Source organism: Eptatretus burgeri, chromosome 3, assembly GCF_056783735.1.
Source record: "Eptatretus burgeri isolate ZD-2024b chromosome 3, Ebu_testis_v1, whole genome shotgun sequence".
NCBI lineage: Eukaryota > Metazoa > Chordata > Myxini > Myxiniformes > Myxinidae > Eptatretus > Eptatretus burgeri.
In genome coordinates, this window is record NC_140963.1 from 121,123,305 (window position 1) to 121,145,531 (window position 22,227).

A 22,227-nucleotide genomic window follows, 5' to 3' on the forward strand; every position below is an offset into this window, starting at 1 on the left:
CCCCCATCTCATCCCTCTCGCCCACCCCTGTCCCTCTCCCCTCCTCTCTCTCCCACCCCTGTCCCTCTCCCTTCCTCTCTCTCCTACCCCTATCCCCTCCTCTCTCTCCCACCCCTATCCCCTCCTCTCTCTCTCTCCCCACCCCTATCCCCTCCTCTCGCTCTCTCCCCACCCCTATCCCCTCCTCTCTCTCTCCCACCCCTATCCCCTCCTCTCTCTCTCTCTCTCCCACCCCTATCCCCTCCTCTCTCTCTCTCTCCCACCCCTATCCCCTCCTCTCTCTCTCTCTCTCCCACCCCTATCCCCTCCTCTCTCTCTCTCTCTCTCCCACCCCTATCCCCTCCTCTCTCTCTCTCTCTCCCACCCCTATCCCCTCCTCTCTCTCTCTCTCTCCCACCCCTATCCCCTCCTCTCTCTCTCTCTCCCACCCCTATCCCCTCCTCTCTCTCTCTCTCTCCCACCCCTATCCCCTCCTCTCTCTCTCTCTCCCACCCCTATCCCCTCCTCTCTCTCTCTCTCCCACCCCTATCCCCTCCTCTCTCTCTCTCTCCCACCCCTATCCCCTCCTCTCTCTCTCTCCCACCCCTATCCCCTCCTCTCTCTCTCTCCCACCCCTATCCCCTCCTCTCTCTCTCTCTCCCACCCCTATCCCTCCTCTCTCTCTCTCCCACCCCTATCCCTCCTCTCTCTCTCTCTCCCACCCCTATCCCCTCCTCTCTCTCTCTCCCACCCCTATCCCCTCCTCTCTCTCTCTCCCACCCCTATCCCCTCCTCTCTCTCTCTCTCCCACCCCTATCCCCTCTCTCTCTCTCTCTCTCCCACCCCTATCCCCTCCTCTCTCTCTCTCTCCCACCCCTATCCCCTCCTCTCTCTCTCTCTCTCTCCCACCCCTATCCCCTCCTCTCTCTCTCTCTCCCACCCCTATCCCCTCCTCTCTCTCTCTCTCTCTCTCCCACCCCTATCCCCTCCTCTCTCTCTCCCACCCCTATCCCCTCCTCTCTCTCTCCCACCCCTATCCCCTCCTCTCTCTCTCTCTCCCCACCCCTATCCCCTCCTCTCTCTCTCTCTCTCCCACCCCTATCCCCTCCTCTCTCTCTCTCTCCCACCCCTATCCCCTCCTCTCTCTCTCTCTCTCCCACCCCTATCCCCTCCTCTCTCTCTCTCTCTCTCTCCCACCCCTATCCCTCCTCTCTCTCTCTCCCACCCCTATCCCCTCCTCTCTCCCTCTCTCTCCCCACCCCTATCCCCTCCTCTCTCCCTCTCTCTCCCCACCCCTATCCCCTCCTCTCTCCCTCTCTCTCCCCACCCCTATCCCCTCCTCTCTCCCTCTCTCTCCCCACCCCTATCCCCTCCTCTCTCCCTCTCTCCCCACCCCTATCCCCTCCTCTCTCCCTCTCTCTCCCCACCCCTATCCCCTCCTCTCTCTCTCCCCACCCCTATCCCCTCCTCTCTCTCTCTCCCCACCCCTATCCCCTCCTCTCTCTCTCTCTCCCCACCCCTATCCCCTCCTCTCTCTCTCTCCCCACCCCAATCCCCTCCTCTCTCTCTCTCCCCACCCCAATCCCCTCCTCTCTCTCTCCCCACCCCTATCCCCTCCTCTCTCTCTCCCACCCCTATCCCCTCCTCTCTCTCTCCCACCCCTATCCCCTCCTCTCTCTCTCCCACCCCTATCCCCTCCTCTCTCTCTCCCCCCACCCCTATCCCCTCCTCTCTCTCTCCCCACCCCTATCCCCTCCTCTCTCTCTCTCCCCACCCCTATCCCCTCCTCTCTCTCTCCCCACCCCTATCCCCTCCTCTCTCTCTCCCACTCCTATCCCCTCCTCTCTCTCTCTCTCTCTCCCACCCTATCCCCTCCTCTCTCTCTCCCACCCTATCCCCTCCTCTCTCTCTCCCACCCATATCCCCTCCTCTCTCTCTCTCCCACCCATATCCCCTCCTCTCTGTCTCCCACCCCTATCCCCTCCTCTCTCCCACCCCTATCCCTCTCCTCTCTCTCCCACCCCTATCCCTCTCCTCTCTCTCCCACCCCGATCCCTCTCCCCTCCTCTCTCTCCCACCCCGATCCCTCTCCCCTCCTCTCTCTCCCACCCCGATCCCTCTCCCCTCCTCTCTCTCCCACCCCGATCCCTCTCCCCTCCTCTCTCTCCCACCCCGATCCCTCTCCCCTCCTCTCTCTCCCACCCCGATCCCTCTCCCCTCCTCTCTCTCCCACCCCTATCCCCTCCTCTCTCTCCCACCCCGATCCCTCTCCCCTCCTCTCTCTCCCACCCCTATCCCCTCCTCTCTCTCCCACCCCTATCCCCTCCTCTCTCTCCCACCCCTATCCCCTCCTCTCTCTCCCACCCCTATCCCCTCCTCTCTCTCCCACCCCTATCCCCTCCTCTCTCTCCCACCCCTATCCCCTCCTCTCTCTCCCCTACACCTATCCCTCTCCCCTCCTCTCTCTCACCCACCCCTATCCCTCTCCTCTCTCTCCCCCCACATCTACCCCTCCCTCTCTCCCACCCCTATCCCTCTCCTCTCTCTCCCACACCTATCCCTCTCCTCTCTTTCCCACCCCGATCCCTCTCCTCTCTCCCACCCCTATCCCTCTCCCCTCCTCTCTCTCTCCCACCCCTATCCCTCTCCTCTCTCTCCCACACCTATCCCTCTCCTCTCTTTCCCACCCCGATCCCTCTCCTCTCTCCCACCCCGATCCCTCTCCCCTCCTCTCTCTCGCACCCCGATCCCTCTCCCTCCTCCTCTCTCTCCCACCCCTATCCCTCTCCCCTCCTTTCTCTCCCACCCCTATCCCTCTCCCCTCCTCTCTGTCCCACCCCTATCCCTCTCCTCCCTCTCCAACCCCGATCCCTCTCCTCTCTCTCCCACCCCTATCCCTCTCCTCTCTCTCCCACCCCGATCCCTCTCCCCTCCTCTCTCTCCCACCCCGATCCCTCTCCCCTCCTCTCTCTCCCACCCCGATCCCTCTCCCCTCCTCTCTCTCCCACCCCTATCCCCTCCTCTCTCTCCCACCCCTATCCCCTCCTCTCTCTCCCACCCCTATCCCCTCCTCTCTCTCCCACCCCTATCCCCTCCTCTCTCTCCCACCCCTATCCCCTCCTCTCTCTCCCACCCCTATCCCCTCCTCTCTCTCCCCTACACCTATCCCTCTCCCCTCCTCTCTCTCACCCACCCCTATCCCTCTCCTCTCTCTCCCCCACATCTACCCCTCCCCTATCCCTCTCCTCTCTCCCACACCTATCCCTCTCCTCTCTTTCCCACCCCGATCCCTCTCCTCTCTCCCACCCCTCTCCCCTCCTCTCTCTCCCACCCCGATCCCTCTCCTCTCTCCCACCCCTATCCCTCTCCCCTCCTCTCTCTCCCACCCCTATCCCTCTCCTCTCTCTCCCACACCTATCCCTCTCCTCTCTTTCCCACACCTATCCCTCTCCTCTCTTTCCCACCCCGATCCCTCTCCTCTCTCGCACCCCGATCCCTCTCTCCTCCTCTCTCTCCCACCCCTATCCCTCTCCCATCCCTATCCCTCTCCCATCCCTATCCCTCTCCCCTCCTTTCTCTCCCACCCCTATCCCTCTCTGTCCCACCCCTATCCCTCTCCAATCCCGATCCCTCTCCTCTCTCTCCAACCCCGATCCCTCTCCTCTCTCTCCAACCCCGATCCCTCTCCTCTCTCTCCAACCCCGATCCCTCTCCTCTCTCTCCAACCCCGATCCCTCTCCTCTCTCTCCAACCCCGATCCCTCTCCTCTCTCACCAACCCCGATCCCCGTCCTCTCCCTCCAACGCCGATCCCTCTCCTCTGTCTCCAACCCCGATCCCTCTCCTCTCTCTCCAACCCCGATCCCTCTCCTCTCTCTCCAACCCCGATCCCTCTCCTCTCTCTCCAACCCCGATCCCTCTCCTCTCTCTCCCACCCCGATCCCTCTCCTCTCTCTCCCACCCCGATCCCTCTCCTCTCTCCCCCACCCCTATCCCTCTCCTCTCTCCCCCACCCCTATCCCTCTCCTCTCTCCCCCACCCCTATCCCTCTCCTCTCCCCCCACCTCTATCCTCTGTCCCCCAGCCCTATCCCTCTCTCTCCCAGCCCTATCCCTCTCTCTCCCAGCCCTATCCCTCTCCTCTGTCCCCCACCCTCTCTCTCTCTCTCACCACACTCCCCTCCCCTCCATCCCCTCTGTTAAGGACTGACAGATATTCGTTTTGAATTTAACACTGCTTCTCCATCGTGTAGCATGGACGAATCAGAATGAGTGAACTGACTGGAGGGTGCAAAGGTCGCTGCAGGTGCGAGCAAAGAAAATGTTGCCGTTTGGGTGCATTTTATCGCTCCACCCTCCAACTCAAACTGCCTTCCCTTCCCCTCATGCTGCCTTTCCTCCCCCTTACCTCCTCCCAAACCCCTTCCTGCCTGCTTTCAACCCACCATGGATATTTCCTGAGCATGTGCCGTTTTAACGTACCCAATTTTGTTCAATCATGTATTATCCCCACCCCCCACCTTTTCTCCGTAAGTCCTATGACCAAACGCAAGTCAGGAACCCCTCCTTTCCCCCTCATGCTTTCCTCCTCCAAAACCCCCTCCACACTTCCCCCCTTCCTCTCTCCCCCCCCCCCCCATACACTTTCCTCACTGCCTCCGAGCTCCTCTCCCTTCCAACCATCCTCACGTCCCTCTTCTCTCTCCCTCCATCCTACCTCTCTCTCCTTCATCCTCTCTTGCCCCCCCCCCCAATTAATATCCCCATCAGCGAAGTTGTATTTTCTTGTACTGAATAAATGCCCTGTTTCACCTTAAGAGCATTCCTTATCTCACTACCCAACCACCTGGCTTGTTTCTGCTTCTAATTTTACACCTCATTGGAATATATTTCCTCTGCACTCCACACATTTGCTCCTTGAAGGTTTTCAAAATCTCCGATACTGATCGCCCTGTTGTTGGAGTCTCCCAATCTACATCACCCAACTCTCTCCTCATACCCTCAGGGTTTGCCTTCCTAAAAATCTAAATGCCTTACTCTACTATCCTGAACTCTAACTCCAAACAAAATCGTTGCACATGATGTTATGGTCACTTGATCCGAAATGCTCCCCTACCTCCACCATATTTGGATCGTTACTTAAAAGGAGGTCGAACATTGCATTCCCTCTCGTGGACTTATCCACAAACTGGGTTAACAAGCAATCCGAGACAATCTCAGAAATCCTCATCTGCTCTGCCCTTTCCGTTTCTGGATCCAATCTATTCCTGACAAATTAAAATCCCCCAAAGTCAATGTCAAAACACAAATATCCATTAGCTCAGAATGCTTAGCAATACTTCATAAAACTGGAACAGCACTTGAAAGAGCAAGTACAGTACCTCCACGAGGATGAACAGTTTATGTTTTGTATGCCACTGATGGACTGGATCTGAACCAAAATCTAATTGGCCAATTGTTGTCACCTACCCCACTCATCCATCTCATTTTGTCATAATCCCTCCACAACTTCTTGAGATATGCTATATATTGTTTTTGGCTCAAATCTCTCAATAGTTTAGAATCACTTAAAAATTATATTATCCAGATCCAGATCTTCATCAAAATCTAATTAATTCGTTCGTCCTAGTCACACACCCAACCTGTCCACCATGTTTCTTCCGAATCCGTCCATAACTTGAGATATTCTGCTCACAGACAAAGAAACAAACAGGGGTGAAAAGATAATCTCCATGGTGATGACCACCTTCAGTGGTGGAGGTAATCAAAGGGGTTTGACCAATGGGTTAGCAGAGGGAATGGTTGGAAGAGGGGGTTGACATTTTTACATGACACCAACCGTTATTGGACCAGACTTGAACATTGAATGATGAGAAAGAAGAGATATTTAAACGAGCCTTCTGGAATAAAATGGTGAAAATGAACAGAAGGCAGACTGTTTGCTTTAGTAGGTTACATTGTAATGTTTTCTGCATTTGTTAGTTGAAGTATCTGCACTGTTTTCCATATTTGACAATTTGAGGTCCAGATTCATAAAAAAAAAAGACTACAGTTGGAGGAAACAAAGTAAGAAAGGAAAATTATCTAGCCAAAACCCAGAACCGAAGCTTTGCCTTTTGGGTAGCTACACACCAACTATCGTTATTCTTTCTTCCTTTGTTTCCTCCAACAAATCATGTTTAGCTCCCAAAAAACTGAGATTTGCCTTTTGGGCAGCAAAACACCAACTGCAGTTGCAACTGAACCTGAACTCTCCCCCCCCCCCCCCCCTGCGCGAGGGAGTTAGACTCCAGTTGGTGGTGCTTTCATTTTCAAAACGTCAAGCCTTGTATCAAAATCAGTGCAAACAGCATTCAACAGGTAAACAACACAACAATGCATATTTTGATGGAGTACCGTATATATTTATATCGATATTAAAGCTATGTTTCACAAAATACATGGCAAAAACAGCATGGGTGAAATCCAAAAACCAAAGCCGTAGAGGCTTTGTCAAACATTAGTTGAACAAACGGCAACTCTGAGAAAGTGTCATGCACACAGGGCTTTCAAAATATCCACAATGATTCACTCATCGAGACTCGAGAACTAACATACCTGAACATAACTCAAAAGGCAACAAATTCCAAACTCGAAAGGAATAAACTTGCATTCGTAAAAGGTTTTCTCCCCCCAAAATTTATTAATCTACCAATGCTTTCAAATATGACAAATACAATACTTGCTATAGTAGAAAGAGAAGAAAAATACATTTTTCATGCTGACGTGGAGGCCACAGGGAAGGGTTTACAATGCAGTTATACAGGCTGGCAGGGTTCTGAGTAGTTGTGGAAGTGAACACAGTGACCTTGCTCTGTTGGCTCGCGTGATAGTCACAATGCTACTCTGCTGCTGCCTCGGCCTCCAGTTGCACGTGGTATTTTTGCAGCACCATTGAGTGCAGCGTCTCGGTTTCACGAATGGTCTTGCATGGCCGCAGGTCTTCCTGGCCCTGACCGAGCAGCCAGGCGGATGTGGCCATCTCCATTTCTGCGGTAACGTGCTCACATGCCCAGCCTGCCCACCACGTGTGGAACCGCTGGTGCAAGCGCCACGAAACCCGTTGGTGTGCCTTGAGGACAGGAACCAAGGAAGTTAGTGGATAAAGTTGAACAATACACAACCAGAAAGACAATGTGCATTCAGCAAATTATTACAAGGCATTACAAGGAAATTTTGCGCAGGAGGAGGCCATTCAGCCCATTATGCCTGCTCCACACCAATACCAGATTTAATTAATCCGTTGATACCCCTTCCCTTTGTGTGCAGCCTTTTGGCTGCAACACTGGTACTCATTTCACCGACCTAGGAAGGATGACAGGCTGAGTCAACCCCCTGGTGTTACTTCAGCGGCCAACGGGGCTTGAACTCAGGCCCCTAAGATCCCAAGCCACCACCCTCATCGCAAAGCCAACACCAGGTGACTTATCCTCTCCCTTCTCTCAGCAAAACTAAAAATACATCAGAATCTCCTTCTTTCGAATGCAGCACAAGGCTGTGGGGCAGCATCATTAGCTGAAGGCAGGACTGTACCGCTGATACAATGCCCTCTGTAACTTAAAGCAGGAATTAAGAAGTTGTTCAGGGTGCCGAGCATGAAGGACAACATGGGATCTTTAACATCCACCAAATAATGCCGGTAGACAGGACGCCTGTTTAACGTCCACCTGAGGAATGGCACACACATTGATGAATCACCCTGCCTATGAAACACTGGGATGACAGTTTATAGCTGGGTCAGGATTTTAACCAAGGCTAGACAGCTTGGAGGCGAGTGTGCGCAACTCTAGGCCATCCTGCCAGCGAAATAGATCAGAATAGCAAATGTTCTTGGGAAGAGTTATCTTCTGGGATGAGTTAAAAACAAAAAACAAAGTGTGGGGTGTTTTTGATTAACAAGATAAATTGGACAAAGTGCCAATGGCAATCTCATAAGCATTTTAAAGAAATTTTGAGGAGGGGGTAAAGGCAGAGGAGGGGTGGCAAATGAGGAAATGTTCATTCCCATTTTGAGAGCTCCCATAAACTTATGCTTTAGCACAAAGCTACCAGAATATTTTGCCTCAGCCAAAGTTCTTCCTCTTGAGGAAGTTCAGTCATTCAAACTCCTGGTTCTCACGATCAGCCATGATCTTTGATGGAGTACTGCTCTCCCCTCTGGGTTGGATCTCCTGCCTCACACCTTACACCTTGCTCAGCTTGTTGCCATGGAGACAAATTATTGGAACCTCTCACGATGAAGCTGAGTCTATGGGCCTATCACTTTGCCATTGCAGAGAGGTCGGTGGTCTCTCTATCTTCTCCCATCTCCTTTCTCATCTTACACCCTCTGCTCTTTCCGTGCTTTGTCCCCCCCCCCCCCACCACGTTTCTGCAGGGCACACACAGTCCACTATCAACTCCAACCCCCTTCTGGTAAACTACACAAATCCAGGATCATTGTTCACCTCCACTCATTCATTCCTCTTTTCTCCTGCCTGTGGAAACAACTTCCACATTCTCTTCAATCTCAATCCTCCCTCCAAGTCTGCAAGACAGCTCTTCGCCATCATCTCAGATTGTACCCAATCCAAAACCATGATCTTTTCTGCCTTTGTTAACCCCCCTCCCCCATCTCAACCTCCAACCACCCACATCCCTCCTCCTAAGTTTCCCTCCTGAGAGTTTCCTTCTGCATCCAATTTGTCCACCCGATGCATCCTCTTCTGCCCCTCATTCCTCCCCACACCCATTGTTTGTCCAAGTTTGTCTCAGTCTTGGCCATCAACTCTGCTGTTGTTGGCCATCAACATCAACTCGGCCATCAACTCTAAATAACCCCGAATGTGCCCAGGAATACCATGCTAAGGTCAGGTCAGGTATGGGAGCATGTGCCAGAGCAGCACGTCGCTGCGTCCACTTTCCGCCAGAACTCCAGGGGCCTCAGTCTGGCCATCCCCCAGGAAGATGCCTGGCCCATCCCCATCTCCTTGAGATGCTGATCAACCTGCTGCAACCAGGAGGCACATGGTCGGCCCATTGCCCTCCTCTTCTCACAAGGCTCCCTCACCGAGAGAATCTTGTGAGCAAGATCTGCGTCAGGAAAATGAGCCACATGTCTATACAGCCACAGCTGACACTCACGGACTATACAGGTAAAAAATATCATTTGAGTCTCAGCAACCGCTCCTTGGACATAAAGTCTGACCGGCGATAGCCAAGGATTCTCGGAAGAAACCTGGTACCAAAGGAATTAAGTCCCCGTCTCAGATCCTTGGTCAGAGTCCAAGTCTCACATCTGTAGAGCCAGACTGGAAGCACCAAGGCCCTGAAGACTCGAACTTTCGTCCTCCCGCACAGGTACCGGCAGCGCTACACCCCATGATCCAGTGAATCCATGACTCCCCAGGCCCGAATCGAACGTTTACTGACCTCTGAGTCACAGCCAGCAGAGATGTGAATATCACTGCCAAGGTAAGTGATTCTCTCATGACCTCAACAACCACACCACAAACAGGTACAGACAAGAAAGCAGCATCCAAGATATCATTGAAAGCCTGGATCTGAGTTTTGACCGAGGAAACCCGTAATCCCAGTGGCTCCAACTCCTCATTCAGCATCTTCAGGGCCCCAAAAGGATATCCAGTCTCCGCAAAGACGACTGCATCATCTGCGAAATCAAGGTCAGAGATCTTGACGTTCCCAAACGATGCACCGCAGCTTGATCTCTCAGACATCCTCCTCAGAATTCAATCCATACAAGCGCTGAAAAGTGTGGGGGCCAGTACACACCCCGGATGAACTCCAGTAACAAATGGAAATAAGTCAGAGATAGTACCACCACATCTCACAGCACTCTCAGTTCCAGAGTATAGTTCAGACATCACATTGATCAATTTTGGTGGTACCCCATAAAGACCAAGAATCCTCCAGAAGGCATCCTGATTCACTGAATCAAATGCTTTGCAGAGATCAACAAAGGCTGCAAGCAACCACTGCCGAAACTCTCATCTGCATTCAGTAAGGACCCAAAGCGCAAGGATACGGTCAATTGTTGACCTCTTTGGTGTAAAGCCTGACTGCTCTGGACGCTGGTGCTCAAGCAGATGGTGGCGAACCCTATCAAGAATTATCCGATCAAAGACCTTGCCTGGCAGAGAGAGAGCAGCGTCAACCCTCGGTATTTGCTGCAGTCCTGGCGATCACTCTTCCCTTTCCAGAGAGAGACAACAAGGCCCCTCTTCCAGTCAATTGGGATGATGCCTGTGTTCCAGGCAGACCACAGAATTGCATGCAATGACATAAGTACAGCATTTCCACCAGCCTTGAGAAGTTCAGCATGGATGCCACAAATCCCAGGAGCTTTACCCCCATTTCAACTGGTTCACCGCAGTCTGTGTTTCCACAGAGGAAGGTGAAAGTCTTTCAATCCAGACAAATCTCACACTCTCACTATGTCTCTTCGAAAGGACCGTTTACAAAACCCCCCCATCCACTTTCTCAACAAACCTCTGAAAGAAGTCTTTTCTTTCAAGCTTCTGGGTCTCACTATCTGCCATGACCTTTCCTGGGAAAGTCACATTTCCAACCTCTCCTCAAAAGCCAGTCACCGACTGGGAATCCTCCGTCGTGCAAAGTCCTTCCTCGGCCCTCGAGCTCCTGACCACTTACAAAGCTTTTGTCCGTAGCCTGATGGAGTACTGCTCTCCCCTCTGGGCTGGTGCTCCTGCCTCCCACCTTTCTCGGCTTCACGCTGTCGAAACCAGGGCATTTAAGATCATCGGCATCTCCCGCAATGAAGCTGAGTCTTTGGGCCTCTCACTCAATCACCGCAGGTTGGTCGGTGGTCTTTCTGTCTTCTACAGACTCCTCTCCAGCCTTGCCCCCCCTGCTCTCTCTGAGATTTGTCCCCACCACATTTCCACAGGGCGCTCAAGGTCCGCCAACAACCCCCTTCTGGTAAAACTACCAAAATCACGAATCACTGCTCATCTTCACTCTTTCATTCCTCTTTTTTCCCGCCTTTGGAATAAACTTCCTCACTCTATTCTTTCCCATTCTTCCCTCCAGGCTTTCAAAACAGCTGTTCACCACCACCTCTTATCTTCCCCCATCCAAATCCTCGATCTTTTCTACCCCCGATAATCCACCCAAGCCCACTTCCTTCAATTCTCCTGCTATCCTTCCTGAAAGTCCCTGTAATGTCCATCTTCTCTTCGCCATGTTCCCCGTCCCATCCCCATCCCTCTCCCTTCCACAGTTCACCTAACGTGTCTGTTCCCCAGTTTTGTCCCTTCCACTCCCGCCCCTCTTGTCTCATGCCTCCTTGCTGTGAGTTGTGTGTTAGCTCTCATACGAGCCTCGACCAAGGTATAAAAAAAAAAAAAAAAAAAAGAATCACAGTTGATTGGAGGGTCAGCAATAGGGATAGTAACACCCCTGAAATCCAAATTAACAGCTGGTAGATCAGCATGGTACAGCCGCTCAAAGGAACCGGCCCAGCGGGCCTTCACTTCGGACTCCTTTGTCAAGAGCCCACCACCCTCCGCTCTCACTACAGTACACCGAGGGACGGGCTTGGAGGAACACAATGCGTGAATTCCCCTGTAAGCAGGACGAGAAACACTTGACCACTGTTGATGCTCTACCCCTTCACAGATTCCTTGCAGATCAACCTCCTTGTCCACCCTTAGCGCACGTACAGTTTTACGCCTCAACTCCCTGAACAGCTCAGCTCTGCCATTAAGCCTGGCCCTGCGACTCTGGTCAATGGCATCCAGTGTCCCTTGAGAGACAAAATTCTTCTTCACCCTCCGGTGAGTTACAAGACATCCAACAGCAACATCAAGGATGGTGGTCTTGAAGGCACGACACAACTCTTCAGAATTCCCCAAAGCACCCAGACCCCCCAAAGTCCCACTCAGCCTGTTCGCAAACTCCTCAGCTACCCTCTCAGCCTTGAGCTTGCCAACATCCAGCCTAGGCTGGGACGGTACCATTCTCCCAGATTTTAGCTGCAACTTCAGAGTTGCTGCAACAAGCCTGTGGTCAGTATTGAGGAATTGAGCACTCTGGTAGACCCTGCAGTTCTGGATCATCCTCCAGCGACCATCATTGAGCACATGGTCAATCTCCTTTGTCACACCACCCGCGTTGGAAAACGAAGTCTAGGGATGAGCCTGCAGGCTTTGAAACCATGAACCAGCCACCCTAGGTCCATGACTTCTTGCAAAGTCAAGGAACTTGGTGCTTTTCTGGTTCACAGTTCCAGACCCATGGGGACTAACACATGTCTCATAACCATCCCTATCAGTTCCAGTCGATGTGTTGAAATCCCCCAAGGCGAGAAGATTATCTCGCTTGGGGCACTAATAAACTAGACTGGAGCATGGCATATAATGCGTCCTTCACGGTGAGATCACTTTCTTCAGTCGGAGCATATATTGAGACCATGGAAACGACACCTAAGGAGTGACGAATCCTTAGTCTCATAATACGCTCGTTGACCGGTGTTGCCTCAATTATCATTGGAGTCAGCTTATTGGACACAGCTACAGCAACTCCTTGGACAGACCAATATTAGTTGTAACCACACGCCATAATCTTGCCACAATCCGGTCACTGAACCTAAGAGTGTTGCAATAAAGATGTTCAAATGCTTGAGCTCAGATGATAATAAAGATAGGTGATCATCCTTTCTTCAGGATAGGACACTCCAAGCACCCACCTGAAGGGACCGCCTCAGTTTAACCCAAGGAGATCGCCATCTGGTGGATGACACCTCAGCACCACCCCGACACACACTACCACAATCTGACCCTAAATGTTTACCCCATGGTTTTCCTCCTATCATCAAGGAATGGGGGTCCTGAAGGCTTTGCTCCGATACCATCATCCGGTGGGCTGCCCTGTGAAGTGCAGCAGCACAGGAAGTACTCCCACATCGTGGGTTTTCAGTTTTCTTTGCATTCATGTATTCTGCGGAACGAAGATTTTTTTTACAGTGGCCGGAGTGCAAATCCTGCCACCAACCTCCTAAAAAAAACGTAGCCCAACTGCAGGAGGATATCCAGAGACACAGTTGGTCACTAGATATGGATGGCCATTGGTTCACAAGGAGCTCCTCCGCCCTTTGCCAGGTTTTGTTTTTATTCCAGCTGGGTGTTCGTATTCTGCTAACAAACAGATAAGCTGACAGACAGACAGACGGGTGAAAACATAACCTCCCTCCACCTAAGGGGACACAGGTAAAAAAATTCCAGTGTCCAGATCCGGATCTTCACCAAACTCAAATCAATTCGTCCTTGGCAGACACCCAACCTTTCTACTGATAGTGCCTTCAGAAAGTATTCACACCCCTAGACTTTTTCATATTTTGTTGTGTTACAGCCTGAACTTAAAATGGATTAAATAATAAAAAAGAAATTGTCATTGATCTACACACAAAAAAAACCCATTATGACAAAGTGAAGACTTGTTTTTAGACATTTTTACAAATTAACTAAAAATGAAAAGCTGAAATTTCTTGAATCAATAGGTATTCAACCCCCCCCCCCCCCCACACACGAGTCCATACTTTGTAGAAGCGCCTTTGGCAGCAATTACAGCTTCGAGTCTTCTTGGGTATGTCTATCAGCTTTACACATCTGTATTTGGGGAGTTTCTCCCATTCTTCAATGCATATTTGTTCAAACTATGTCAAGTTGGATGAGGAGCATCAGTGAACAGCAATCTTGAAGTCTTTCCAGAGATGCTCAATGGGATTCAAGTCTGGGCTTTGGCCGGGCCAATCAAGGACTTTCACGTTCTTGTCCTGCGCCATCCCAGTGTTGCTTTGGCTGTATGCTTGGGGTGTTTGTCCTGTTGGAACATAAATCTTCACCACAGTCTTGAGTCTTTTGCACTCTGAAGTAGGTTCTCCTCAAGGATTTGACTGTATTTGACTCCATTCATTGTTCTTCTCTATCCTTACAAGTCTCCTAATCCCTGCCGCTGAAAAGCATCCCCATCGAATGATGCTGCCACCACCATGCTTCATGGTCGGGTTGGTGTTAGATGGGTGATGAGCTGTGCTCAGTTTCCGCTAGATGTAGCGCTTTGCATTCAGGCCAAAGAGTTCAATTATCATCTCTTCAGACCACAGAATCTTTGACTCATGCTCTCAGTCTTTCACGTGCCTTTTTGCAAATTCCAGGCATGCTGTCATGTGCCTTTTTCTCAGGAGTGGCTTCCATCTGGCCACTCTCCCATCAAGCCAAGATTTGTGAAGTGACGGATTTAATAAAAAAAAAGAGACGGATTGCACAAAGACGCATGTTGCACTTCACAAACATATTGCCCATCGATCTGTGACTCTCAATGAAAATGTAAAATGAAGTCAAGCACACAAAGAAAGGATCTTTTACAGCACGTAGTTGTTACCTCTGCCACGGAAGGTAGATGGAGGTTATGTTTTCACCCCTGGCTGTTTGTCTGTGAGCAGGTTATCTCAAAAAGTTGTGGATGGATTGGGACGAAATTTGATGGACAGGTTGGGTGTGTAACAAGAACAAATTTATTTGATTTTGATGATGATCCGGATCTGAGAGTTTTAGTGATTCTTCACCATTGAGTGATCGGCCTAAAAACAATGTACAACACGATATCTCAAAAAGTTAAGGATGGAATTGGACGAAACTTGGTGGACAGGTTGGATGTTGGTGGAGAACCACCTGGTGGACAAGGAGTAATCAATTTGATGTTGTTGAAGACCCAAATCCGGATGCAGATACAAGAATTAAAATTTTTTTGAAGTTAGGGTTGGGGTTAGGGTTAGCTAACAGCTAACAAACCCTAACAGCTAACAAACAAATAGTCTTCACCATTGAGAGAATTCCAAGAACGATATATAGCATGACATTTCAAAAAGATGTGGATGATGAATTATGACAAAACTAGGTTTTGGATATGGATCCTGTGGAGTACTTCACATGTGCCAAGGAAGAAAACAAAAAAGACGAGTTGGTTAAGTGACGAGAACAAGTCAATAAGATTTTAGTTCAGGTCTGGATCCATATCCAGCCTATCAGTGGGATACAAAATGTAAACAGTTCAGCCTGGCGGAGCTATGCACCCAATTGAGTGCCATTCAAGTTGTTGCTGCTGCTGCTGATGTCGTCGTCATGGCTGAGTTTCTTTTTTTTAATACAATGCTGAGGCTGCTGGAGGAGCGAGAACACAAAATGGATCAGGATGTAACAGAACAAAAGGAGCAGAAGAAAGAGTGAGGACATGTTGTATACTTGCTGCTTCTGCTGCTGTTATGTATTTTTCTATTCCTTCATGAAATATTACGATACAGAATATAGTTTTGTGTGCTCCTTTCATGTCCCTCGAAACTCTCAAGGGTTCCTGCTATCATAGAACAATAAATGTTACTGTTTGAACCGCATAGTTGTTACCTCTGCCATGGAAGGTAGATGGAGGTTATGTTTTCACCCCTGGCTGTTTGTCTGTGAGCAGGTTATCTCAAAAAGTTGTGGATGGATTGGGACGAAATTTGATGGACAGGTTGGGTGTGAAAGAAGGACAAATTTATTTGATTTTGGTGATTATCCGGATCCGAGAGTTCTTCACCATTGAGTGATTGGCCGAAAAACAAATGTTCTACTCCTGATAAAAAAAACATTTAGCTCTTCTTTAATGGCAGAAAGAGGGCTTTTATAAAAGGAAACTTTAAGATGAAACAGATACAAATTTTTGGTCCAACTAAATCAAAACACACACACACACACACACACACACACACACACACACACACACACACACACACACACACACACACACACACACACACACACACACACACACACACACACACACACGTCCATTTCAAAATAAATAATAAAGGAAGAAAACAAAACAAAACAAGGAACTCAGTATTTATTTTTGGATTTTTGCTCAAAAGGAAAAAAAAAATCAAAATTCCTTCCAAAATCAAACATTAAAAAAAACAAAAACCTTCCTTCCAAAAACAAGGACAAATGTGTCCAAGAGCCACGTTCTAAAGGTTTTGTCTTCACCAGAAGAAGAAGAACAACAACAACAACAACAACAACAACAACAACAACGCGGAGCTCTCTTAGAGCCAGCGTTCGCAATGCGACGTGGCTAAAGATTTCAAATTAAAAGCAGAAAGTTAGTTGGGCATATTTGGTATCCAAGCACAAACATTTGAGAAGTTGCAGAACTCAGTTACACTTACCTGTCTTGCTCGCTGTAGCGCTGTTCTGCGGTACAGGTAATCCTCAGAGTTGAACACATACACCATCTTGTACGAGTTTAACTTGAAGTTGCACTGCATTGCATCGTATGCTTCAGTGCCCTCTCTCTCCCCCCCAGGTTCTCGGCATTCCTTTTCCTGATACTCGTGCTCCTGTTGCCATTTCCGCGCACGCCGCAAATTCCTGAAATGCAACAACAAATCATTGTTATGATGGACCTGGCAGAAAATGGGACAATCTGAGGGTGAGCCGTTACACCACAGAAAGCCAAGAGGTGTATGAGTGGATACATTGTTTGTCAAGAGGGTTATTGGTCGCACTCAAGGCTGTCAAACTCGTTTTTCATCAGGGGTTCTCTCATAGACACACGCACAAAGAAAAAGATTGCTTACCGTGGTAAAAATACTGGCTTGTGGGAGAGATGCTCCCGCAATTCTGGAGACGTAAGATCGGAGCCAGCATACCGCTCGACGTAGTTCGACCAGCGCTGGTACTGCCAAGGAGTATCAAACATGAGAAAAACAATTTAAACAAGGACACTCCTCGACTTTGCAACGTCACCAGGTATTCCTTCACCCACATCATTACATTATAACACTTGCACCAAGTTTGCTTTAAATCCCCAAACCCAGATTCAAAATACTAAATTATTCTGGCTGCCAGACCATGCATCCGGTCAGGTTGAAATTTAAAACATATATTGCCCATGACGACTCGATCATAACTGTGACGTTTCACATCGATTGATGAAGTGGTTCAAGAGAAATCGTTTTTAAAAAGATTTTCATTCAATCAAATACAGCTGCCAGACCATGTGACCTATTAATTATTTGTGAACACTCTGCTATCCCCAAGACTTGGGGAACATGTGGGTGAAGTTTCCCCTTGATCTGTCAAGCCGTTCTGGAGAAGATTATTTTTAAAGGTATATTCTTCAAAAAATCATCGCTGCCAAACCATGTGACCAATGACATCATAGGTGGAGAACTTTTTGTTCCTCATGGATCGGCATTCATACCTGTAAAGTTTCGCCTTGATTTGTTCAGCCGTTTCGGAAATGATTTTTGAAGCTTTTCATGTAAAAAAAAATATACGGCTGTCGAACCACATGACCGATGACATCACCAATTTTTCCCCCTCATACAATTTATCACTAGATAACCATCAAGATTTTTCATACTGATCGGATAAAACATTCGTAGTATGTAATTATGACGTCAAAGCGAAGCCACCTATGAGGTCATTGGTCACATGGTTTGGCAGGGCTGATTTTTTGGTCATTGGTCACATGGTTTGGCAGCGATGATCACGTCATCAAAAAAAAAGAAAAATCACTTGTTTCCTGTGGAGTACTTCACATGTGCAAAGTTTAAATTTTTTTTCATGGAGCGGTTTCGGAGATACAGAGGCTCAAAGTTTTTCCTTTTTTCCAACATGGCTGCCACAGCACGTGACCTATGATGTCAAAACTATCATTAAAAAAAAATTCTACATGAGTAGTCGCACCTATGGTGAAAATTTTGTGTCAATCGGATGAGCGGTTGCAGAGAAAACAGAGAAAATTAGTACGGACGGCCAACCCAAAAACATAATGCCTCCGGCGACTTCATAAAAATACATACGAATATGTACGTAATAGACTTTACCTCAACATCGACCGGACCATCCGAATGCTCCTCCTCAGTGTCAAGCAATTCCATGGTGAGCTTCAACCTTCCACCATTTTGTAGGAACACAACCTGAAAACACAGTAGTACTTGTCATCCTGGTTGCAGGTACATACTGCTTCATGGAAAACAATGAAATCTTTAAACACTTGCACTGAAACCAATTTCCTGTTCCACCGCTATGAAATCACTCTCCTTCACCTTAAAGCAATTCTCATCTGCAAGAAGCTGCTCTGACCGCCTCTGGTATGCGCTCTCGGCCAGCAAACGGCTGCTCTGTGTGGCAACACTGCCACCCGTGGCGAGCGAGCTTTCCGACAGGTACATCTCCATCACGCGTACACACACTTCGTCAGTGACGATGTGCTGCAGCTGGATAACACACAATCACACTTTGCCTCAACGTTTGAATGCACAGTTTACACATTATTGATACGAGAGCACAGCGGTGTGGTTTGAAGTGGTAACACGAGATGAATGACATGGTTTATTCCAGAGCCCAGATAGGATGATCCACACAAATGACGATTCAACAAATGCAGTTTGGGTACTTCTGCTGGTATTCATTAACAACAAACAACAAAATGTTTCCACCGAATAATAATGGGTCGGTTTTCATCAATCTGCAGTACACTAGTTTGGCAAGCCCTCTGAGCAATTACCATCATGATGCTGCAAACCTGGTTCAAATCCCACATACAGTTTTGATTTATCATTTATTTAAATTGCATGAACAATATCTAATATCCTTATCCTCTGTGTAAAAAAACAAAGATATTGTTGCAGGCCGGAGGTCCGGTGGCGAGAACGAACACGAGGTGGGGGAAGTTACGTCGTCTCCCACCAGACTCCTGGAATTGTAGGCCATCGCTCACGGATAATTCCGTGACGCGGTGGGTCGTTGAACCGACCGTGGACGCCAATACCTCAACCACGTGGCATAGGGTCCTCCTGTCGAGAATCAATTTACCTAATTAACCACACGGTTTCAACTTCCGGGGAACCACTCCCTCAGTAAGCCTTGCTCGAATCGAATCACTTTACCAACTACCTTTCCGGTTCGGATGCAGCCGAGCGGACCTGCCAAGAACGTACCGGCAAGAATGAACAGATATCAGGGTTAAAGACCCGGCTAAACTCAGATCCGAACCATGCTGGACCAATGAAGGAAAATACAAAAACGAACTGGGAACATTTCTCCAATAATTTATTTACAATCAACTTACAAAAGAAGGACACAGAGCAGACTTATCATGAGAATACAGGCAAGATTTACAATGATGAAAGCACTTATACAGTACGACTTACCAGACGGCGCCACACACTCAGACTAAATAAACCCAGATAAATGGCAAAGGACTTTTGTAGCCAGGGAGGGAGTGAGCTGAGGTCGCAGTTCTTTTGGTACCTGAGTTTCGGGGAAAGGGGTGCTCAATGGTGCGGTACCTGACAATGGTCGCGCAGCTCGGCCCACAGCCGCACGTGTGGAGTTCATGTGTGTGCGGAGGAGCCGGGTGGAGAGCGCAGAGTCCAAGGTATGAACGGGGCTTGAAAGTGTGAAAGAGCAGATGTAGTTCCCGACGCTTGATGTCGTACGGTAGACCAGTCACAAACAGTGTACGAACCTTTCTTGGCTCCGCGATGTGGGGTCCAAGGCACCCAGGATCATTGGGTATCTCCCGCGATGAGGCTGAGTCCCTGGGTCTCTCACTCTCCGACTCGTCCACACCCTCTCAAGACTACTCACTTTCCAGCTCACCCTCTCTGAACGAACGACCCCCGAAAAGAACCCCAGACTGAAAATGGTGTTGTAATTTATAGATCCCCAAGGTCGGGGCGGGGCCTTGACTAAGCAGATGTCACTGTCCGCCCTGGTTGGCCAGGGCTTCTATGGTGTCCGCCCTTTCTGGGCAGGATTTCAGCCATGCCGGGAAGCCCGCCCACTTACGCGTGTCCGGACTTGCCAAACAGGTACTGCACAAAGATTTTGCCTCGGAAAGCGAGAGGAAGGTACTATGGTTCAAAATAAAAGGGGAGAAATGATTTATAAACCTAACAAAGCCATCACAACGCACCCCCTTTTGCTTTCCCACTACACACAAGGAGGGGTTATATCTGCACATATACTTAATGGAATAACTGACTGGGGACACCTGTATGTTGTATGCATACGGTTCCGAGAACCGTAACAATATATATATATATATATATATATATATATATATATATATATATATATATATATATATATATATATATATATATATATATATAGTCAGACGCTGCTATTTGCAAGGTCCTGCATGACAGAGGGAGGGGAGAGAGGGAACATGACATCCTGTATGGCAGGATACGTTCCTGGAAGAATTTTTTTTTTTTACATGCTTTAAGCTTGTAGAAGAGCGATTACACAGAACAAATCATGACACAACATAAAAAAGGGAAACAACAACAGCAGGGCAGAGGAAGAAAGTAGTCATAGATGGCCAAACAAGGGATGCAGGTAACAATAAGGGGCAATGGAAAACACAAAGGGTGGACAACATGGATATATAAGTAAAATTGTGTTTCATCAGTTTGTGATTTTTGTGAAGGTCTGAGGAGAGGGGAGAGGCTGCTGCTTGTCTGTCAGAAGGATGAGAGATGTCATGGCAGTGTGTGGAGTAATAAGCAAAGAGATGAAGAGGATTTTCCAGAGTCAGTGAGATAATTGATGAAGATTAGGACACTCCAGCCTTGACAGGGAGAGGAGATGAAAGGGTTCCTTTGAGAGCCATACGTTGACAATAAGAGTGGAGGAAGTCAGTAATCCAAGAGTGGAGTTGGCCTTGGATTCCATCGGCAGACAGTTTGGAGAGCAAGGCAGGATGTCAGATAGTAACAAAAGCTCAAGATATGTCCAGAGAGATAGTCTTGATCTCATGTCTGATATCGAGCGCCTCCACCATTGTTTGGAGAGTAGAAACAGCAAGTCCAAGGTAGAGTGGCTGGTCTGAATCCAAATTGATGATCTGAGATGAGACTGTTGGAGAAAAGAAATGATTTAATGTTAACTGCGATGATGGATTCCATGATCTTGTTGATGATTGTAAGTACTGTATGACAGCAAGCTAATTGGGCTGTAGTTACGGGAATCCCTTTTTGCACACCTTTTTTATGTGATGCTGTGATGTTGGCCGATTTCCAGTTTCCCAGGTGGATATAGGAGACCAGTCCTGAACTGCACAAAAAACCAAACAAACAAAAATAAAACGCGAATACGAGAAGCACAAATGTCGAAGCAGGTCATATTTTATGACCCGCAAATAGCGAGGTCCAACGGGATATATCGACCCCTCCCATGCTCTTCTTGCCAAAGAAAGCTGCATAAAGTAACCATGAAAGGCGATACAAGGTAAGTAAGCCCTTTTCTGTTTCAAACTCTTCCCAGAGTTCCTCCACAGCTGTAAAGACATTCACAAATAGTACACACATGAGAATCCCAATGCGACACACCCCCTCAGCTACCGAACCGGTTTCATCGATTGTTGACGAATCATCAGCGACAGCACAGACAAAAGCATGTTCGGTTCAGTGCCACCAGATAAATTATACTTGATGTTTTCATCCATACCTCTGCCACGTAATGTCTGATCCATGAGAACATATCGGGCCCAATCAATTTTTGGAATATCATGCTATACAGTACTAAATCGTTTTTGGCCCTATCTCTCGATGTTGAAGAATCACTTTATATATTAAATAATTATCGTGTCCAGATCTGGATTCAGATCTTCACCAAATTCGAATCAATTCGTCCTTGCCACACACCCAACCTGTCCACCAAATTTCGTCCGAATCCATCCAGGTGCTATATATCATTTTTAGCCCTATCTCTCAATGGTGAAGAATCACTTAAAAAATTCTAGGAGTCGGATCCGGATCCGGAGCTTCACCAAAATCGAACCAATTTGTCGTGGTCACACAACCAACCTGTCCACCAAGTTTCATCCGAATCCATCCACAACCTTTTGAGACATCGTGCTATATATTGGTTTCATCCGATTTCTCAATTGTGAAGAATCACTTAAAAAAATTATCAGATATGGATCCGGATTCGAAAATTCTCTTGAACCGCTTCATCAATCGACGTGAAACATCAGTTATGATCAAGTCATCATGGGGAATATATGTGTTAAATTTCAACCTGATCAGATGCATGGTCTGGTAGCCAGAATTATTTAACATTTGAATCTGGGTTCAGGAATTTAAAACAAACTTGGTACAAGTCTGCATAATGATGTAATAATGTGGGCGGAGGCAT

The 22,227-nt window shown here is 48.4% G+C and overlaps 1 protein-coding gene across 3 annotated transcripts in view; it reads right to left on the reverse strand.

The window, feature by feature from the left end:
* Positions 1–6,359: 6,359 nt before the first annotated feature.
* Positions 6,360–22,227, reverse strand: part of SIN3A (SIN3 transcription regulator family member A) — an 89,196-nt gene continuing 73,328 nt past the window's right edge. For all 3 annotated transcript variants that reach the window (XM_085875399.1, XM_085875397.1, XM_085875398.1), the window contains exons 17-21: positions 18,126–18,296; positions 17,904–17,996; positions 16,650–16,750; positions 16,239–16,440; positions 6,360–7,088 (exon numbers count right to left, since the gene is read on the reverse strand). In XM_085875399.1, coding sequence (XP_085731525.1) covers positions 6,858–7,088; positions 16,239–16,440; positions 16,650–16,750; positions 17,904–17,996; positions 18,126–18,296 — 798 coding nt within the window. In that variant the 3' untranslated portion in view covers positions 6,360–6,857. The remainder of the gene's footprint in view (positions 7,089–16,238; positions 16,441–16,649; positions 16,751–17,903; positions 17,997–18,125; positions 18,297–22,227) is intronic.